This window comes from Montipora capricornis, chromosome 12 (genome assembly GCF_036669925.1).
Source record: "Montipora capricornis isolate CH-2021 chromosome 12, ASM3666992v2, whole genome shotgun sequence".
NCBI classification, from domain to species: Eukaryota; Metazoa; Cnidaria; class Anthozoa; order Scleractinia; family Acroporidae; genus Montipora; species Montipora capricornis.
The window spans coordinates 2,819,349-2,840,386 of NC_090894.1; the positions used below are offsets into that span (position 1 = coordinate 2,819,349).

The 21,038-nt window shown below is 39.6% G+C and overlaps 2 protein-coding genes, 3 non-coding genes and 1 pseudogene across 5 annotated transcripts in view; 4 read left to right on the top strand and 2 right to left on the bottom strand.

Annotated features, from left to right (window-relative positions):
- The first annotated feature begins 9,666 nt into the window (after positions 1–9,666).
- Positions 9,667–9,752, top strand: Trnay-gua (transfer RNA tyrosine (anticodon GUA)). Its single transcript is given in 2 exon segments — positions 9,667–9,703; positions 9,717–9,752. It is a non-coding gene; the product is annotated as a tRNA-Tyr (tRNA).
- Positions 9,753–10,189: 437 nt separating this feature from the next.
- Trnay-gua (transfer RNA tyrosine (anticodon GUA)) lies at positions 10,190–10,275 on the top strand. The gene is given in 2 exon segments: positions 10,190–10,226; positions 10,240–10,275. It is a non-coding gene; the product is annotated as a tRNA-Tyr (tRNA).
- Positions 10,276–11,943: 1,668 nt separating this feature from the next.
- On the top strand, positions 11,944–12,028 carry Trnay-gua (transfer RNA tyrosine (anticodon GUA)). The gene is given in 2 exon segments: positions 11,944–11,980; positions 11,993–12,028. It is a non-coding gene; the product is annotated as a tRNA-Tyr (tRNA).
- A 2,662-nt stretch (positions 12,029–14,690) lies between these two features.
- Positions 14,691–21,038, bottom strand: part of LOC138027396 (carbonic anhydrase-like) — an 11,855-nt gene continuing 5,507 nt past the window's right edge. The window contains exons 6-7 of the mRNA XM_068874970.1: positions 14,894–15,072; positions 14,691–14,792 (exon numbers count right to left, since the gene is read on the bottom strand). Of these exons, the coding sequence (XP_068731071.1) occupies positions 14,691–14,792; positions 14,894–15,072 (281 nt within the window). The remainder of the gene's footprint in view (positions 14,793–14,893; positions 15,073–21,038) is intronic.
- LOC138027375 (uncharacterized) overlaps positions 16,719–21,038 on the top strand; it is a 4,549-nt gene continuing 229 nt past the window's right edge. The window contains exons 1-5 of the mRNA XM_068874953.1: positions 16,719–17,944; positions 18,319–18,548; positions 19,144–19,274; positions 20,321–20,592; positions 21,017–21,038. The exon at positions 21,017–21,038 is cut by the window's right edge and continues 229 nt beyond it. Coding sequence (XP_068731054.1) covers positions 16,837–17,944; positions 18,319–18,548; positions 19,144–19,274; positions 20,321–20,592; positions 21,017–21,038 — 1,763 coding nt within the window. The 5' untranslated portion in view covers positions 16,719–16,836. The remainder of the gene's footprint in view (positions 17,945–18,318; positions 18,549–19,143; positions 19,275–20,320; positions 20,593–21,016) is intronic.
- The window catches only part of LOC138027395 (uncharacterized), a 2,879-nt pseudogene continuing 2,387 nt past the window's right edge, over positions 20,547–21,038 (bottom strand).

The window sequence follows — 21,038 nt, forward strand, 5'->3', positions numbered from 1 at the left end:
AACAATAGTAAAAAGAAAAAATAATAATAATAAATAAATAATAATAATAATCATCATCATCATCATCATCATCATCATTATTATCAAAGACTAATAATAATAATAATAATAATAAAAAGTCATAAGAGGGACACATGGAGAACACCCACACTACAAGACTACATATGCATATGCCAAATGCTTTTTCCATTTCTTGGTATGTTTAGTTAGTTTGTTCCGCCTACTTGCTATCTTTTTCTCTACTTGGTATACAGCTTTAATCTTGACCCTCGCTCAATATGCCCAGCGTAAAACAAGCCATGCTCTAGAAAGGGCTGTGCGAGAATCGGACATTTTGCTCTGACCTGTCGAATGGAAGGACCCTCTTTAGGCACCTCTATCGCAGTCATGAACACCAAACAACAGGCACGCCACCTAGATGCCACATTAAGTGAGGATTGTGAGGATTATGGCCCATCACCCTCCATGGTTGAAGCAATCACAAAAATGCCCAAACCCTCAGACCAACACGCCGTCCAGCGCTACTTGAGTATTCGTAAATTCCTGGCAAGATTCTGTCCCAAACTGAGTGATGTAGTGAAACCCTTAAGACACTTGATCCATAAAGATGCCCCCCTCAAGTGGACTGACGCACAGGATAAAGCTTTTGTAGAGTCCAAAAACCTCATCGCTCATGCCCCTGTCTTGCGGTACTTCAATCCTCAATTGCCTGTCACCCTTCAGGTAGACGCATCTGCTGCCGGAGTGGGTGGAGCCCTCCTCCAAGATAATCAACCAGTGGAATTTTACTTAAACACCCTAACGGCCACAGAACAACGATATGCAATTATTGAGAAACAAGGTCTAGCAATATGCTTAGCATTTGAGAAATGGGACGGTCTGCTTAACGGAACGTCAGATATCACGGTTGAAATAGAGCATCAACCCGTTGAAACAGTTTTTTTTTTTTTTGTTTTGTTTTTCTTTTTTTTTAATGAAACCCCTTTGCAAAGCACTAAGGCGTCTGCAGGCCATGTACATGAGGCTCCAACGATGGTTATTCGTTGTGATCTACAGGAAAGGAGCACATGCAGTCATAGCCGACGCTCTTTCAAGGGCTCCTCATCCACCGCTCTCTGCAGCCAATCTCTCTGGGGAACACATGTTTAGAGTGGAATTAAAAACTATGGCCTTGGACAATTCTAGGAGCTTCAATGTTACTCTGGAAAATCTACGAGCGCAAACCGCAATGGACCCAGAACTGCAGAGATTGTCCTTCCTCATCATGACTGGTTAGCCAACTGACAAACAAAAATTGGATCCCTTAATGCGGCCCTACTTCAACTTCAGAGATGAATTGTCTCTAGCAGATGGCATAGCAGGCAGTCATCCCAAAGTCGATGAGACAAGCCATGCTAGACAAAATTCACAAAACACGTTTTGGAGCAGGTTCGTGCATTCTAAGAGCCAAGGTGTCCCTCTTCTGGCCCGGTATGACCTCTGATATCAATAATAAGTGCATTTCATGCCCTGTATGTACCCAATACGCTAATCAAGCGCCTAAAGAGCCCATGCTTAGCCATGATATTCTAGAAAGCCCATGGACATTAATTAGCCAAGATATCTTAATGTGGGAGGGGAAATGGCACTTAGTCACTACATGCCACTACAGCGACTGGAGAGAGATTGACAATCTACCCTATACACTCACAGGAACAGTAGCAGAGCTCACGAAAGCACACTTTGCAAGGTTCAGGGTACCTGATCGCGTCGTCACCCGAGATTGCCCCCAGTTTATGAGCACTGAGTACAAGCAATTTGTTTCTGAGTATGGGCTCGAACACGTGACCTTTTACCCATATTGGCCGCAAGGAAATGGTAAGGGAGAAGATATAGTTAAAAGAGTGAAAAGGATGTATCAAAAGAACAAAGACATTCATGTGGCGCTACTGGGCTACCGGAATACCCCGCAACAAGGACAAGAACACTCACCTGCTAAAAGGCTACTATCCCGCCGCACAAGGGATATCCTTCCTATGATACTTTCTCTTCTGAAGCCTACTGTCGTGCATTCTGGACCCGTCAAAACTCAGACTGAGGGGCGCCGTACCAGAGCAAAACATGACTATGACAGAAATTCGGGAGGCGTCCATGGTACAATTCAGCCAGGACAGTGGGTATATGCAAAACCCAATCCTCAGCACACGCATTCATCCTGGCGCCATGGCATTGTAGAGCAAGTGTCCTCTCCAAGGTCCTGCACTGTGGATACTCCTCATGGGAAAACATGCAGGAATCGAGTGCAGATCCGATTGGCTGCTGCTCCGCCCGCTGTTGCGAAGACCAATATGTCTCGGTACACTGGTAGCCAAATAAAACATTCAGACTCCAGCAATGAAATCGCATCTCCCGCTCAGCCGTTACGTCTGACAAATGGCCTGAAGCCTCATCTCAATCAAGGGCTGCGGTCACTCAGAGGGAGCCCCCTAACCCTGGCAAAGAACCCAATTCCAGCTTTCGCAAGTCCACAAATCCAGATCCAAAGTACAGATTCGGCAGTCAACAGGCCAAATCAGACGCAGCAAAGTTCTTCAAGAGTGCGGGAATCATCTCAGTCCACAGAGAAGTCGATCAATAGTGACGCACAGTGCAATCCAGCACCACTAAAGGAAGTGAGAACTCGCTCAGGCAGACTCGTGACACCACCCACCCGCCTGAATTTGTAGAAACAGATTGAGACTTTCTAGATTTGTCTGAAAAAGGAACATTCCTTTGGACGCTTGAACATTAGATACTCAGTCTTCGTTCTGGAAACGCTCTTAGGTGTAACCGTGAAAGTTGTTTTGAAAAATTCAAACTTTGAACTTTCTCGTTAGCCTATTCATATTGAGATACTCTGTTACAGTATTTTTTTAATTTCTTTTGAAAAAAGGGGGATGTTACATCATACCCCAGCATTGCTAAGCCCCAGCATGCTTTGGGGTGTGTATAATAAGCATGGCATCCATCTTGTGTGGTTAGACTTCTTGTGCTTCTAACTGGAAGAGACCTGTAATAATCAGTTATCGAATTCGATTCCACGGAGATCGCTAATCGCTCAAACAACTCCAGTGATTTATTATTTCATACTTGCGAATTTTTCCCTACCAAGGAAAAGATATTTTGATTTAACGTCTCTAGCTCGATCGGGCGTGGAAGCTGAATAGTTGGACCTCGGTTATTCGTTATTTTCTGGGTGTTTCTTTCAATTATTCATTATTCTTTTAAGTTCTTGTTGATTTTTCATTATTTATAATCGCTTTAGGGTACAGAGGATTGTCTTTGCCGGTTAAATTCCGGCTTAATTATAACACATTTGGTAATAATAATATATAGATTTAGCCAAGCCTAAAAGCGGAGCTCACTGGTTATTTATTCTTACTGCATGTAGGGTTAGTGAAAACAAAAGGTTTCGAATTGTCCGCGTTTTGATGTTTCCGGTTGCTGCTTTAGCATTTAAATCATTTTCTTTGCTTTTTTTCTACAGAAACACTAGAACTATAAGTCGGAGGTTCCGTCTCATAACCCTTGGGTATAAATTCTGTGGGACGTTAACGAACCCACTCACTATTTGAGAAGAGTAGGCACGGAGTTCCCGGTGTTGTGGTCTGGACTATGGGTATAGGGGTTAGGTGTGAATTGGGACGAAAGTTCTGTCCCTCTCCCCTGCCACTCCATGGATTGTGGCGAATAAATTAAAAAAAGCCATTTCAGAGTCAACTGTCAATAGCCAGCGAATAGGAATCACGCCAAATAGCTAAAATTAGAAGCCATTAAAAAAAAAATAGTTCAATGTCAAAGTTTTACTGAAGTACTTTATTCCACTTTATCTCTGAAAACGAGATCATTCACATTTTGATGTATTTTATTCAAACACGCCAAGTTGGCTTCGATAAAAGAATAGGGACTTTAAGATGCAGGCTCTACTACGGAGGCCGGAAGTCCATACTCACAACATGTGCTATTGCGCATGTCTAAGGCGGGAATTCACGCCGTACTCTTGTCATCTACTACGGCAAAATTGCTTGGTTCCCGTAGTGGTGAGTACGTCAAAGTTTGCTTCCTTACTTTGTTTGAAATCTCGATTATTTCGATTTTTTTCGATGTGATTTAATTAAGTGCGTTTCATAACGACTTTATAAATCGTGACTAAACGAGTTTTGATCAACATTTATCGCCAGAAAAAGATGTCAACAAGAGGGACATCCTCATGTTCCGCCGCCAACACTGTTAAGCGTCAATTGTAAGTATTTTTCTGGGCTTATATTTGTAATAGTTTTCGTTCTTTCCATGCTTAATGACTCGGTCGAGCTCCACAATTAATTTTACGGAACTAAGAGCGTGGATACTAAACTGGTTATTGGAAAGTTCATTCACTTATTTGAATGTTGTTTTATACCCAGGTCAATGGAGTGGACAACAACGCAGGACGTGCTGCTGTGCAGAGAAATTTTGGTACAAGAGGTTTGTAAGTTTAAAAAGGGAAGCAATGGAAGAATTTGGACCCAAATTTCCCAAAACCTAAACAGTGTTGTTGCAGTCAAATTCAAAGTAAATCAAAAGGCGTTTTCCTTTCCTTTTCCAAACGCTCGCGAAGGGGACGAGACGAAAACTGCGAGAGATTACAAAAAATAAGGAGTAGGGGGGAGGGGGTGGTTCCCTTTCTTGGAAACACCACACTGATTATAGTTCGACGAAAATAAGCAAATTAAGGAATTGGCATTATGGCTAGGCTTAGGCATCTGGTACCGTTTACTACACTTTTAAATATTTACCGCTCCCTAACCGAACCTTCTATTTCTTATGGTCTCACTGCTTGGGGTGGATCAGGCCGCAAATATTTACCTAAACAAAATTTTCATTTTACAAAAGCGGGTTCTTCGCTTAATGCATTTTTTCATACTACGCAAACTCACACTGTTCCTCTTTTTGTTAGTTCCCGAATCTTACAAGTAAAATTGCGTTATTTTAAATTGGTTGCCTCTTTGGTACATGATTCTGGTAATCAGCGTGCTCCACTCAGTATTTCCAATCTATTTATTCACCCCTACCCAACACGATTCTCGCAAGCGTGGAACCTCCACATAAAAATGTCAAGAACAAATCAGCAGTTATTTTCATTCTCTAGAATTGGTGCTAAAATATGGAATGGCATCCCTCCTGAACTTCGTGAGCTTAGGAAAGCTGCACCCTTCAAACGTAAATTACATGATTTGCTTCTACAGATTCTTTGAACTGAGTAGATGAGTGTCGAAATGCGCTACATTGACCGTTCTAGGCACGTGCGTTTACTCAGTAGTTTCCCTAAGTTTTAAATGTTAAGGTTTCATTATTTATTTTTCTTTAATGATGTTGTTAATAGTTTGTTTGCCAGTGCTTCTTTTTTTCCCTTTAATATTGTTTAGTTAATATTGTTATATCTATTTTCTTTAATGTTTTGTATATACATATTCTGTTGTTGTACATACATTTTCTGTTGGTTTGTTTTTTGCTAACCCTTTAAACACCTCGTCCAAATTAAGTAGGCCGCCTAGAATAGCTATGCTAATTGCAGGCTACTATGGCTTATTTATTTCCTTTTAAAATAAAGTGCGTGGTCTCGTTTGTTGTTGTTATTATAGCTCTCTGATACTCTACAATTTCGCTAGGGATGTCGGCGAGGATTGTTGCCCCTTCGTAAACAGTCGATGCCACGCTTAGTAGCCAAGCCTTTCGGAATAAAATAGACCCGAGGTGGTTGAATTTTCAACTGAATCAGCTAATTGATTACGCCCAGAGTGGTAATTTAACCCAAGACCTTCCGGTAAGATCAATGCTGCTCTACCGACTGAGCTACAAGGTCAGACGGGAGCAGGCCGTGGGATCTGAAGATGTTAAAGTCAAGGCAATGAACATCTACAAGTACAAGAGGGATAACGTTTTGGCAATTCCCATCCTAGCCAGAGTTTTTCAATGTCCTTGTGTGAACCCATTTCCATTAGTAGGGCTAACGCTCACACGGTTCATATAGGGCAGAAACCTAGCACTTCCCATTAGACTCTAATCAGTTAAGCCTGTTCAAATATAAGTGCTACACGGCCAACGTTTGCAAAAACGTAATCCCTCTAGCTTGTACTTGTACACATTTATGTTTGAGCAAAGTTTTGATGTTTTACTTGCTGCATCTGTCTTTGCACTACATTGGAAATTCTTCAGGCAGGAGTACACAACGGGGCACAACTCGAGCTGGCTGGGAAGTCAAACCTTTTATATTTAACTTGCTGGGAATTTTTAAAACGCCTTTTTCTTGCTCGGAAGATATTCACTAACAATGGCTCTGGCTGGTAAAAAACGTCCTGAGTTGTCCTGGCAACCAGATTTCACACATGTTAACGCCTGCCGTCACACCGAACTTCGATGTCTCAAGATTTCCATCATCAAGAGAGTATTAATTTGTCTGTGCGATACCGCAAAGTATAACACGCGCTACGAGTTCCTGGCAATATAGAACTTTGTACTTTCACGCCTTTTTTTGTTAAAAACATTGACCCGACATATGTAGCCCCAAAAAGCCAAGGACATTTGGCGGTGTCAGTTGGACGTATTTTCCAATCAGTCGACTGTGGCGAACAAACTAGAGGTAAGCAAATGTTACCTTAAACGTCTGAATCAAACGCTAAAATTATCCTCCGGTAAACCTGGTTGTAGACGTGTTTTGGAAGGTTTCTAAATTGGCGTTGCAAAACCTGTGGATTGCTTCATGTGATGATGCTGTAGAAATCATTCAGTATGATATTCAATTCAATGTGATTTTAAATGGGCTAGCCCTTTTGATTGAGTATTATAAATTTTAAATTTTTAGGTTGTAAAATACTAAATTCCAAGTCCGAAAGGACAAGAGTTGCGTGTATTTGTAATCAGTCGGCACACCCGTGTGTTAATTCAAATTCATCTGGAGATACAAGTATCTCGATGTCCTAAATTTCCGTCACCTGCTTATTTTATTTATTTCGCAGCACCTTGAAACGCCTTCCACCTTTTGAAGGATACTGAAACTGTCAAACCCTGCTCATAGACAGGACGAAGGTATGATGAATTCAACAATGTTTTACGTCTTAACACGATGCTATGACTAATTGTTGTATTGCAATTTGGTTGACCTAGCATTAGTGCTGATGGCCACAATCAGTCTTTACAGGGGTATTTAAAAACGATTTCTTGGCATTAGCTTGCATCTTCCAGATTGCATAAATTCTATATGAAGTTATTTTAAAACAGCTAGGAGACCGCGGTGTTAGAGCGATACCGCATAAATAGCCAGGGGGCCCGCGACGTCTTTTCGGGTATTTAGGTTTTGAAAAAGTTTAATTGTACAGCTCATTCCGTTAGACAGCGATACATTTCCTAGGTACGTGATCTGGTTGATCTTTGTTATGATTTGATGACTGCTCAAACTTTGCAGTCATTCCGGGAATACTTTTTTAAGATTTCTTAAATTTTTTTAAGCGATATTTTGCACGACATATGATTTCTCTCTTAAACTTTACAGCACTGACTGTGCCAAAAAATATGAGCTCTAATCGAATTTTTGAAAAAAATGTGCTTTTGAAAATGAAACCTGATTACTTACGCTGTCGGAATGAAAATAAACTAGAACGCAATGAGGGACATTCAACACGAAACTTGGTCGAAATATCTGTTCATGAGTGTCAACAGTCTAAGATTTTTGGATTTTGCGTTGCCGCAAAATTAAAAGCAGTACATTTCTTCAATCACAAATCAAACTAGCGATTCACAATCAGGGAAAAACAGTCCCTTGTGTCTTCGCACTTTTTGACGGTCAAGAAGGAAGAAAGAAATTCTGTCCCTTGAATTATTTCCGGCATGCACCTCATATATAACTTCCCTGCCCATAAGAGGTATGACTTTTTTTAGGTTTACCGAAGGAACAGCACGATATCTTAGTACTCCATCTGCTAAAAAGGGCGTTCACTCGGACGTGGAAAAACCCTTAACCATCTTCGTGTACAGATAATAGCTAAATTCAAAAGTGTTTGTTTTTATTAGTTTTTTTTTAGGGTAGAGAAGGTCTTAGCCCAATAGGAAGATTTAAGAATTGAGAAAATCAGCGTGAAATTCCGTTCTACTGAATAAATTGTTTCCAAAGGATCTTGATGACAGCAGGCAAGTTAAAATTTTAAAGAAAACGACAACACTCTTGAATTTGCAAAACATGTTTCGACAGAAACTTCTGTCATCTTCAGTTGATAGATTTACAAAGCGTTAGAAGTTGAATTTATAAGTAGGAAAAATGCTAATTACATAGTAACAACGGAATGTACATAATTAAAAACGTGGCAATGTGAAAATTAAAACTGAAGATGACAGAAGTTTCTGTCGAAACATGTTTTGCAAATTCAAGAGTGTTGTCGTTTTCTTTGAATATATTGTATATTTATCTACTCTGTGTAACAATATAACAGTTCAATTTCTCTTCTACGCGGTGGACATCTGTTGCCTTCACCATGCACTGAATTTGTATCTTATGAGCCTTTGCGGGTCTTCTGGAATCCCCTCGACTCCATTTCGACTCTTCCAATACATAGCTAAAATAGAATGGAACAAAAATCCATCAATGCAAGTCTCGTTGTAGGTAAATTTGAACCATGAGTCGGAATATCTTTACAATGTGTTTATCGTTTATTACCATTTGGTATCCCAGACAGTGTTGCTATACGTTAGTGGCACGAGCAGGAGGGAGTTACTGGCAGTAAGTGTTGCTCTGACTTAATCGCCCTGTTTCACCTCAATACACTTTGAGTCTCTGAAATTGCGAGGATTTCATTCCAACTTGTACATCTTTCCCCTGACAAGGTCCTGTCCGGCGCCATAAAAACACATACCAACTGGTCTTACTCTTTTGCCAGGGATGGCGTTTACTTCTTCCTTGATATTTATTTGAACATGCTCAGGTGAATACTGCATTTTGGCTCGATCGTCTGAGTATGCTCAACTGTATCGTTGAACATGAGGATAAAAACGGCTCGCTCGTTCTGTTCTTATTGCATGCGAAACGTATGTGATAATATTCACAGCATGCGCCGCTACTTACTGCCCCCCCCCCCCCCAAAAAAAAAAAGGATTTCAAAAAACAGAAAAAGCGTGTTTATGTTTTTGCAAGTAGAGTCCGAAAGAGGTTACTTTTATTTTCGTCCTCAGCGCTTCTCTCGCTCGCCGGCTGTTTGCTGAATTTTCTTGGGTAAAACATTCCTCTTCTCCCAGGGTACCGCTCTGATTGATTTTGCCGTCGGAAATGAAAATTAATTATTACTGTCAACAATGAAACTGACCAGAGTGCACTTCAAGAAACATCTCGCATCCAAAATAAGATCGGAAGGAAAAGTTTTGTTTGTTTGAATGCATAGTCGGCGATTGCGACAAAGGGTTGGTTTCAATTTTAAAACGCTGTGGCCGTGTTTAACGAATGCTTTTTCAGGTCGCTCAGCGAGTGGTAACCACAAGTTGCTTGCTTGTTCCATTGTCAGTGTGCTACATAATTGCATTTGCATCTGGTTCCTGGTTTGATCGAATCACTACCCATAACTCAATGGAGAATTAACCGCTGTTAGAAAAATCTCGTTCCAGGGAATAAGTATTGGAATTCAAAAACGTTCGATAGCTCAGTTGGTAGAGCGGAGGACTGTAGACTAAGTTAGGACATCCTTAGGCCGCTGGTTCGAATCCGGCTCGAAGGATATTTTTGTGTCACATTAATATTTGGTTCGTACACATCATAGTGTATCCTTATCAGGTTATTTCCTGGCTACATTATGAGCAAAGTTTGGATATTTTACTTGTTGCTTATTTCTTTGCACTACATTAAAAATTCTGCAGGTTTCTTAGAAAAATATCCTTGCTTGGAATAATTTTAGGATTTCATCGACCTTCAATAGCTCAGTTGGTAGAGCGGAGGACTGTAGATTGTGTTTGGACATCCTTAGTTTGTAGGATCTTTTTGTGGGCCATTGGCTTTTTACATATGCTGGTGTATCCTTATCAAGTTATTCCATAGCTACATTATGTGCAAGGTTTGGATATTTTACTTGTTGCATCTGTTCTTGCACTAGATTGGAAATTCTGCAGGTTGGTTAGAAAAATCTTGTTGCAGGGAATAAGCTTTGAAATTTAACGACCTTCGATAGCTCAGTTGGTAGAGCGGAGGACTGTAGATTGTGTTAGGGCATCCTTAGGTTGCTGGTTCGAATCCGGCTCGAAGGATCTTTTTCTAACCCATTGGCTTTTTTCATACCCTGGTGTATTCTTATCAAATTATTCCAAGGCTTACAAAAATCTTGTTGCAGGGAATAAACATTGAAATTAAACGAACTTCGATAGCTCAGTTGGTAGAGTGGAGGACTGTAGATTGTGTTAGGACATCGTTTGGTCGAAAGCTGTCATGGTGGCCCATTGGCTCTTAACATATGCTAGTGTATCCTCAGTTCTATGGCTACATTATGTGCAAAGTTTGGATATTTTGCTTGTTGCTTCTGTCTTTGCACTACATTGGATATTCTGCAGGTTTCGTAGAAACATATCTTTTCAGGGAATACGTTTAGGATTTCAACGACCTTCGATAGCTCAGTTGGTAGAGCGGAAGACTGTAGACTGTGTTAAGGCATACTTATGTCGCTGGTTCGAATCCGGTTCAAAGGATCTTTTTCTAACCCATTGGCTTTTTACATACCCTAGTGTATTCTTATCAAGTTATTCCATGGCTACATTATGAGAAAAGTTTGGATATTTTACTTGTTTCATGTCTTTGAACTACATTGGAAATTATTCAGGTTTCTTAGAAAAATCTCGTTGCATGGAATAAGGTCAGGATTTTAACGATCTTCGATAGCTCAATTGGTAGAGCTGAGGACTGTAGATTGTGTTAGGACATCCTTTGGTCGAAAGCTCTATTTGTGGCCCGTTACCTTTTTATATATGCTAGTGTATCCTTAGTTCTATGGCTACATTGTGAGCAAAGTTTGGATATTTTACCTGTTGCTGATGTCTTTGCACTAGATTGGAAATTCTGCAGGTTGCTTAGAAAAATCTTGTTGCAGGGAATAAATATTGAAGTTTAATAACATTCGATAGCTCATTTGGTAGAGCGGAGGACTGTAGTCTGTGTTAGGACGTCCTTAAGTCGCTGGTTCGAATCTGGCTTGAAGGATGTTTTTCTAACCCATTGACTATTTACATACAAAAATTTGGTTTTATCAACGGAGTTGATAACGTAAATTGGCCACCGTACAGAGATTCTAAAAGCTGAGGTTTCGAGCGTTAGCCCTTCGTCAGAGCGAATTGAGGAATTGCGGGTTACGTGCAGTTTTTATAGTAGAGTAGCAGCTACGCTATTGATGGTAACATGGCAACGTGAAAAATAGGAATATATTAGTTAAATAAAAAGCGTTCTTTAATACCGTGAGGATTAATGGTGCCGATTTGGAAGATGAATTTTTTTCCAGATTCTTGCGGCTTTCCGTCGTACCTAGATGTAGGGAAAGGCCGTAGATAGCCATGTGTTTTTTGCAGTGGTTAGGGAGATTAGAATGACGAGCAACAGGCTTAGATGCATCCTTGTCATTCTTCTCAACATCGCGAGGGTGTTCGCGGAATCGGTCATCTAATCGTCTACCTGTCTCGCCAATGTATAATTTATGCATAACGTACAGGTTACGCAATAAATGACATTTGCGGAGGTACATGTGAAACGATCGGTGATCTTAACAGACTCTTTTACATACCCTAGTGTGTTCTTATCAGGTCATTTTATGGCTAAATTATGAGCAAAGTTTCGATGTTTTACTTGCTGCATCTGTCTTTGCACTACATTGGAAATTCTTCAGGTTCCCTAGAAACTTCTTGTTGCAAGGAATAGGGTTCAAATTTCAACGACCTTCGATAGCTCAGTTGGTAGAGCGGAGGACTGTAGACTGTATTAGGGATCCTTAAGTCGCTGGTTCGAATCCGGCTCGATGGATCTTTTTCTAACTCATTGGCTTTTTACATACCCTAGTGTATTCTTATCAAGTCATTTTATGGTTACATTATGAGCAAAGTTTTGATGTTTTACTTCCTGCATCTGTCTTAGCACTACATTGGAAATTCTGCAGGTTTCTTAGAAAATACTCGTTGCAGGGAATAGGGTTAGGATTTTAACGACCTTCGATAGCAAAGTTGGAATCTCCTGGAAATTAAAACGCAGCTCATTTGACAGTATGGAATAAAGCGCTGTGTTACTGCACTATCACACGTACGCAATGCGTGCCTTTTTTTTCTAAAGATGACAGGAATGTTTTTCTTTCTGACAAATGATAAAAAGGCTGGTAGCCAGGTTTTTAACCTCAGAAAAAGATCTGTTTCGTCGTATGAACGTTTGAGCTAAAAGGGCCTTTGCTGGCACGACTTCTGGGTGACCCCTTCAATGGTCTTAATGACCCCCGAGTTGAAAAAATTGACTCGAACGCTGCAGTTTAATACCACACTACTCAGTCCCGTCTGTTTTTGAGTAACACGTACCACAGGCAACCCAGTATACGCTCATGGAGCGTCTAGTTACATTATCTAACAACACGCTTCCCCTTTGATTTCTAAACTCTTACAGCTCTTCTTTGGGGACGATTTACTATTACTGAAAAACACGGCCTATTATTTACAAATCGGACTCATTAGAGGCGGGCATAACTAGATATGATGTGCTTCGCAAAAATCAGTAAATTTAAAGAGAAGGTAGTTAGCGTTTTTGAATGAGATTTGAAAAAAAAAAATCATGTTCTTATAAAACTACTACTTTTAAAACATGAAAGATAGATGTGACTTCTCACGGCTCAGAGTTCAGAGAGAAAATCAGCAAGTGTACCCCGCCTCTCAAAGTGATTGCGCGAGCATCATCGTTTACTTGTCAAGCAATTACTTTGACTTTGAAGCCTGAAAGATATAACTGAGAAGACAGGAGAGGATGAGGCAAGTAAACGGATCCCCATACACCTTATTCTAATATGGCCGCCATTTAAATATTCTTTTGTTTTTATTCAAATTAGCCCTGGATGCCTCGTTCTTAAGCTTAAAATTCAAAAGAATATTTTATCTTGAACGAGGGCCAATTTGTATGTGCATAAATCAGCGGCCATTTTGGAATAAGGTGTATGCCCATCATTTTTAAAAATATCTCTTTACAGTTTCACAAAATTCTCGTTCCCAATGACAAGCGTATTTAAGATTTCATTACGTCATTACTACTGGCCAATCAGGTGATTCTCTAAAAATAGCTGAGTAGTTAAAATTACATTTTAAAAAGCTCCATTAGGAGAGGCCCATGTATTGGAGATCCGTTCTCTTAGCTCCTCTAGAGGCTCTTTTAGAGAAGATGATTATTTATTTATTTATTTACTTATTTATTTATTTATTTATTTATTTATTTATTTATTTATTTATTACAATTAAGTAAAGTACGATCGTCCGGGTGAGTGTAGTCCTGAGAAGGACTGTTTGAGATGACAATGAGTGACGTTTCGACACCCTGAGTGGAAGTCATCTTAAAGTGATTTTTGTAACGTCAGTAGATAATATAAAAACTCCGGTCGTAGATGTCATTGAACAGACCCTAATAAACCGATGTCTACAACTTCCCGCACCCTACAAACGACTCACCGACGAAATCAACAAGAGAGAAACAACACAGTGATCTACTCTATCACGGTACTACCCGACGTATTGTACGATACAAGTACAGACCTTAAACCTAGGCTCAACTGACAGTCGACCAATAGCATCACGAATAAGTTGACCAATGACATTTACGACCGGGGTTTTTATAGTATCTACTGACGTTACACAAATCACTTGGCTGTGAAGATAACTACCGCTCAGGTTGTCGAATAGTCCTTCAGGGCTACACTCACCCAGACGATCGCACTTTACTTAAATATGATATGACTCCTTTTTTCAAACATTTTATGATTGTATTTATTTATCATAACAAGTTTTGGATAAATATTTCTGGCGAGGATTACAAAGAAAATAAAGGACTGGGACCCCTCCATTTTCCGATTGTTAAAAGCAATAAACTACGAAAATTAGCTATTGTATAATTTTGTTCTTCTGATCGTCTTCCGAGGTTTATTGGACGTATCGTGGAGGTATTTGTTCTTTGGGTTATAGTGCACGGAAAATAGTTTGCCCTATGCTAATCACCAGCAAAGTGACTCGTTTAAAAAAAATAGGCTTTGGAAAGCATCCGATTTTAAGACGGAAAAATCCGCCAATATCGCAACACAACAAAAATTAACAAATTATTTTCCTATTGTGAGGGTTCTAATTAGCTTGTACGTCCAAGGTTTAATCAAATAGCAAATATTTCCTTTTTTATTTTTTTCCTTTTTTGGCAACAACTTTATGTTAAATTTATTAGTTGTATACACCTTGTTCCAAAATGGCTGCTGATTAGATATTCTTTTGTTTTTATTGAAATTACACCTTGATGCCTCGCTCAAGGCAAAATATTCTTTTCAGCTCAAGCTAATTTTCAGCTCAAGAACGAGGCATCAAGGGCTAATTTGAATAAAAACAAAAGAACATTTAAATGACGGCCATTTTGGAATAAGGTCTATTACTATTAGCTGCGCAATTAATTGCTGGTACCTTTAAAAGTTCGCTTCCACCTTTCTACCGTTTAGGGGAGTGGTCGGTCGAAAATTATCACACAGTGACCCTTTCTTTGAAGTCAACTTCTTGAACGCTAAAAGCTTTGAACACGAGAAAGTAAGTAGATAAAACGTTAACGCTGAGCAAAGGGGAATTCGTATATGATTATTGAAGTGAACAAATGTACATTTAATTTGTGTACCTGTTTCTCTGTCAGTGTTACTGGATCCTTCATAACGATCCATCGCACGGAATGATAGCATGGAGGAACGGTCAAGGATCCCCTGTAGGTATAATATGGTGCGTGCTCTTTTGCTAATTCTGGTATAAGGTCTGCTAAGGTCAAATTGTCAACTGAGTTATGTATCGGGATGCTTGATCCTGCGGAGAAAGAAGCGGTGGTTACTGCTTTCCCATATACCTCGATTTTTAAGACCGGACAATTACCAACACCAGCGCACCCAAAGTAAGGGTTAGCTGGCAACAACAGTCGTTAAGCCGTGCACTAAAGGCACTCAAGTTTGAATTACCATCCACTTTTCAGAAATCATTTAACTAACATTCGCTGTATAACATGTTGATACTTTCCTCCAATACAGTCAACTCACCGCTAATGGACACTCTCGTAAGCAGTTCTACTTACAGACACCTTTCTTAATTCCACATTTTACCTTCCCGTCAAACTCTGTATTCACACATTCTTGTAAGCGGACATTCTCGCGTAAACCGACGAGGACACTTTTGAAAATTAAAATTGGATTTTTCTTTTGTTTACTCTATCTCTTAAACGGACACCCTACGTATAATAATTGACTCTTTGCAATGAACAGTGGGGTCGGCTTTGTCAAATCTCCATTTGTCCGCGTGAAAGCAGGCTGTCCCTTCGTTTGACATCAACAGGCGTTCTACGTATACATGTATTTGCATTGTCACGTTATGGGAATAATTCCCGTAAACGGACAGGGTGTTCGCCTACGAGAGTGGTTGTTTCGTTTGTTGCTGAGAGGGATTGCCCAACTTACTGCAACTTACTGCATTGCATTGCATTGCATTGGTTTCGACATTTTTAAGAGACTTTCTCGTTAGCTTTAAGGATGGACTCTACAACATAAATTCACGCAACAGCAATGTTATGGTACAATTTTAAATGCCCGTTTTTGCTTAAAAAGATGTATTCATTAGCAAGACGTAACAAATCACCATAGTAACAGAAAAGCTACCTCAAGCTACCTCATATTTTGTCGTTAAACATGCACTTTTATCGCAAAACGAACTCTGTGACTCCCATTTCTTTATTACTGCAAAGTGGTTTAAAAGTTTCTCGGCAAAGTTAAACAAATTCTCTGGTGTAGATTCAGTGCCACATTAAGTTCTCAAGCTGTGAGTTAAGCCCTCTAGAGAAGTTTTTATTATCTATGCACAGTGTTACAGCCAAAAAGGCTAATCTCTTTACTTTAGAGCGACCGAAAAAACGACGTTACCGAGTTGATTTTTTTAGAACATATAGCTAACAGATGGCTCTCCTGTTGCCGTAGTAACCTGTTACGTCACATTCACGAGCTAGGTAGTTTGTTTCATATGGTACCATACCTTACTGGGAATACAGTGTTGCGAATTTAATTTTCTAGCTAGGTGGCGTAGTTTCTTGTGAGTGTTGAAACTGGTCAGTACGGTGGCCCACAAGGGCAATACACCAATATATATTCCAGTACAACAATATATATTCTAGTACAACAATATATATTCCAGTACAACAATACTTATTCCAGTACAACAATACTTATTCCAGTACAACAATATTTATTGCAGTACAACAATATTTATTGCAGTACAACAATATTTATTGCAGTACAACAATATTTATCGCAGTACAACAATATTTCTTGCAGTACAGAATGATGTATATTCAAGTACAAATATACATTTTTATTCCGTGACAGAATTATAAGTTCCAGTACAGAAATATATATTCTAGTACAAAAATATGTATTTTAGTACAAAGATGTGTATTCCAGGACAGAAATTTGTGTGTTCCAGTACAGAACTGTGTTTCAGTACAGAAATATATTCCGTTCCTAGCTCTCCCAAGGTCGAGGCTAAATAATTTCCCCAGACCTCTTTGCGGTCGTCCCCGCGTGTTTGATAATGGCGGCCTTCTGTGGAAAGTGTGGCTGTATGCTTCTAAAATCGTATTTTTTTTGCCCAAAGTGTGGAGATAAAATCTCGCAAGTTGGAACTACTAGTAGTGTTAGTAGTAGAACGGCGACTAGTACAAGCACTAGCACAAGCTCTGCATCTTTTCCCGCGACCATTTCCAATTTCGAAACATTCAGAGAGCGAAAGGAAACGGAGAGGCGTTCGTTCAGTGTCAGAAAGAAGTCCTGTTCCAAGAAGCAAAGAATTCAAGATTCAGAAGTGTGCATCACCGTGGGGCTAATGAAAAACAGGAAAACTGTCAAGCGAGGGGAACGACTTCCCGTAAAGTTGTCGACCTCCGCAACTGCGATAGACATACTAGAAGCTGCAAAGAAGAAACACGCAGCATACAATAAGAGATTTCGTGCAGGGGAATACCGTTTGGTTTACAAGGATGGTTCTGATGTTGATGTCATTCCTGGAACTGACGAGCCATTCAGTTTACGGCGCTACAAGGAAGAATCGGGCTTTGGATATGCACGTATCAACTTATTTCTGCTGCCAGCCAGCACCATTTTTGATGAGTTGCAGGAATCTTTGCAAGAGACCGACTCTGATCTAGGTGACGATCTAGACGGGTTAGAACCCGACGCAGACCATCAAGAGTTGCTACAACCAGTGGAATGGCTGCAGCCGAGTTGTACCTCTGGACACACGTACAACGCTGATGCTAATGCTTGGTCCAGAGAGACAGAAGGGAAAATAGAGTGCCCGACTTGTTTCAAACAGTTCCCAATTGACGAAGTCAGCCTGCATGCTGATGAATGCGCTGATGCATTCTGGGAGAGAGTTGGTGATGAAAAGGAAATTACCCTGCAAAATAACGTTGAAGATGGGTTGTCACAGAAAGATCTGAAGAGTGAAATTTTACAGCTCAGATTGAGGCATCTTAAGGAAAAAGAGGAGGCTGTTCGTGTCACTGTCCGGAGAAAGAACATTTGGGATGATTTCAAGCGTTCACGTGAACGCTATTACACCCCGGACAGAATTCTGAAGGTGACGTTCTCTGGGGAGCCAGCAGTGGACAGTGGAGGCCCAAAACGGGAGTTTTTTGCAGGTTTTAATTTGTTTTCTTTTCTTTTACAGTTACATGTAGGTTTGTAATTATTCAGTAATCAGCTTTTTGTTAGTGGCAAAAATGTAAGTACACTGTATTTACTACATTACGGCTTAAACTTAAATTTTATTTGATATAAAATGATCACCCTTATAATGATAAGGCAGTAAATTAATGATGTGAGTATTTTTGATGGTGAAAAAGGTGCAAATAAGTATGGAATTCGTTATGTCTATGAACATTCACTTATTAAAAAAACATTTGGTTTCGATTGGAACAAGGATAGCTGTTCTTGGTCAAACAACAAATTTGTCAAGAAGGGGGGGGGGGTGGGGGGAAACGTTTGTTGACAGAGTTTTATTGTCATGTTTTAGAAGTTTTAAGCTATGTTGAGACAAGACTGTTTGTGGAAGGGATTCCATCAAAATCAACCATTTCTCTCAACCGTGGAGATTTTAAACTGGCCGGGGAAGTGATGGCAATGTCCATTGTGCAGCATGGACAAGCACCAAACTTTTTGGCACCTGAGATCTATGCATATTTCAGTGGAAATCTTCAAATACAAGACATAACATCTCCAAGCCACAGGGAGTTTTGTGAAAAGGTGATATGCTAAATTTGTATTCATGTGCGGAACAGAATTTGATTTGCTTTGTACAAAGCACAACTTGTCTATTAGCAGTGACAGCAGGCCTGGCAGCTATATGTATATCTTGCATTTTGGTTGTTAAATATCAAAATGCCCATCCATGCCAATCGAGGCCATCCCCTTTGGTCAACGATGTAGGAATCAGTCTTTTCCTCTATGATATTTAATCAGGAAAAACATTAATCTTGCTGAGACACATTTTTTAGGATTCACTTTAATTGTGCCTTGATGGTTGTGAATATAACTTCTTAAGCATTGTTGTAGGAATGTTTGTCAACTTCAAAGCTCTATAACTTGCACTTTTATATTTAAACGTTTTTAATTGCTACAGTATAATTGTCATTGTCCTATTTGGTGGCAAAATTGTATTTGTTGTAACTTGTGATTCTGTTTAGTGCCTGTCCATAACTTTTCAAGTGCAAACGTTTTTCCACCATTTTGCTCAGCAAGCAAAGATATACAGAGTAAAGAATTGTACATAACTATATGGCCCGGTATTCAAGGATTGGAAGATACAAATAAACTTTTCAAATCTGCAATTCAACTTTAGATTCAAAGAGCAACAAATGAAGAGCTCCCAGACATATTGCAAGCAGAAGATGCTTATCCTTTTCTTGAAGAGGTCGGTTATCATGGGGTGCCGGCAAGGGAGACTAAAGAATCAATTGAAAATGTTGTGAGGTAGGTTTACGCAATAATAAATTTAAGTAAGTGTGGCTCACAATACTTTTAAGTTTACATTGAAGGTTAACAAAATGAAGTATAATTACAATGATGTGGAACTTGAACACAGTTAGTCCCCCGTAAATGAAATGTTCAGAAATTAGGATCATTTTCACAGAAAAAAAGCAGTGCTATTTTTTTCCCATTGTGTGGCTGTTTGCGAGTTCGATGTTTTAAAGTGGTAGGTATAGTTTGCAGTTTAATCAGAACGCAGTGTGACAAGACAAGGAAGTTGTTTATTTCACACGAACGCAGTAATTCCACTCCGGACTTCACAACAAGCACACGCTAAACTTGTTAACAATGCTTCGACCTCCGTCGCTCTCGTATAAACACACGGCCTCTGCCTTGATCTCCACGTAACCTCTCTGTTCCACTTAACAAACACGACCTCTGTCACTCTTCAAAGCATCCAAGGTCTGCACAAGACGTTCGTCACACTTCAGTAAACACTACTGTAAAACTCCTCAAACATTCCTGGGATAAAAACCATCTAAACACTACATCGATTCGCTTATATACTTTACAGCGAAAGATTCTAGAACTTCCTGGCTTTACTAAATAAAGTAATATTACAATAAGAAACTATTTACAGCAACATACGCAAACGGCTTAAAATGGGATTACTGAATCACGATGATACAACACTAATTAAATATTCTAGAAGATTCGAGACGAAATTAGCATATTCGCGAATGATCCAAATACTAGTCACGCAATAATTTTTAGTAACAGTGGCCATATCCAAACTGTCAGTGAGACAACATTGAAAGCCAGAAATAAATCTGTCTGAGCTTTAAATCAGCCATCAGAGCCTACTTCCCCTTGGAGAGATATACAAGGAACCTCCCGTGATCTCTTATAGAAAAGGGAAATCGCTTAAAGACATGCTTGTTAAAGGAAAACTATAAAGGATTTTATCAACACAATGAGCACAGAGCGGGAGTCGGACAGGTCTGTCAACCCCATTTTAATATGCCTCTTCATCCTCTTGTCTGATTCAGATCAATCTGCATAAATTTGCAAGTGGGCAAGGTTCTCCCACAGTTGGTGCAATTACATGAAGGTTTGTCCACATGTGGTGTCCTTGGTGCAGTGCAAAAATCACCTAAATTGTGGGAATCAGCATTTGTTTCTATAGCAGGTTATAGTGTTACAGCCAACAACTTGATAGAGGAAATACAACCTGAATTTAGTGTTAGCCAGATGAAGCAAGAAAAAGAAGCAGACTGTTACCACTATTTGTGTGAATTTATTCACAGCCTTGAAGCAAAGTGTAAGTATCAAAGATAAAGTTATGTGGTCGTGCTAGTTACCTTGTCCAGTAAGGCTTCAATAAACTTTAAAAATCGGACACCAATCTTACTATAGAAACATAAAGATGATGGCATGTATTTCACACATTACATAAACAGTAATCGATTTTCTTAATTTGAAGACCTATTGTGGCACTTTGCTGTAGCCTACACCTAGATGCAAAGGTCTTGAAGCCTGCAAATCTAAAACCAAAAATCTTAATGAAGCTAAAAGTAAGGAAAACGTATAATTTCTCCAGAAACGTTTTATCCACTTAGTTCCTTGGAAAAACTATGCTCAGTCTACCGACCATTTGTGAAAAATATTAAGAAGAGAGTGCATACATCTTTTTTTTGTTGTCAGTTTCATGCCACAATCACTAATGTTGGAATTATTATTTGCAGCCATAGAAGAGCTTGGTGTGGC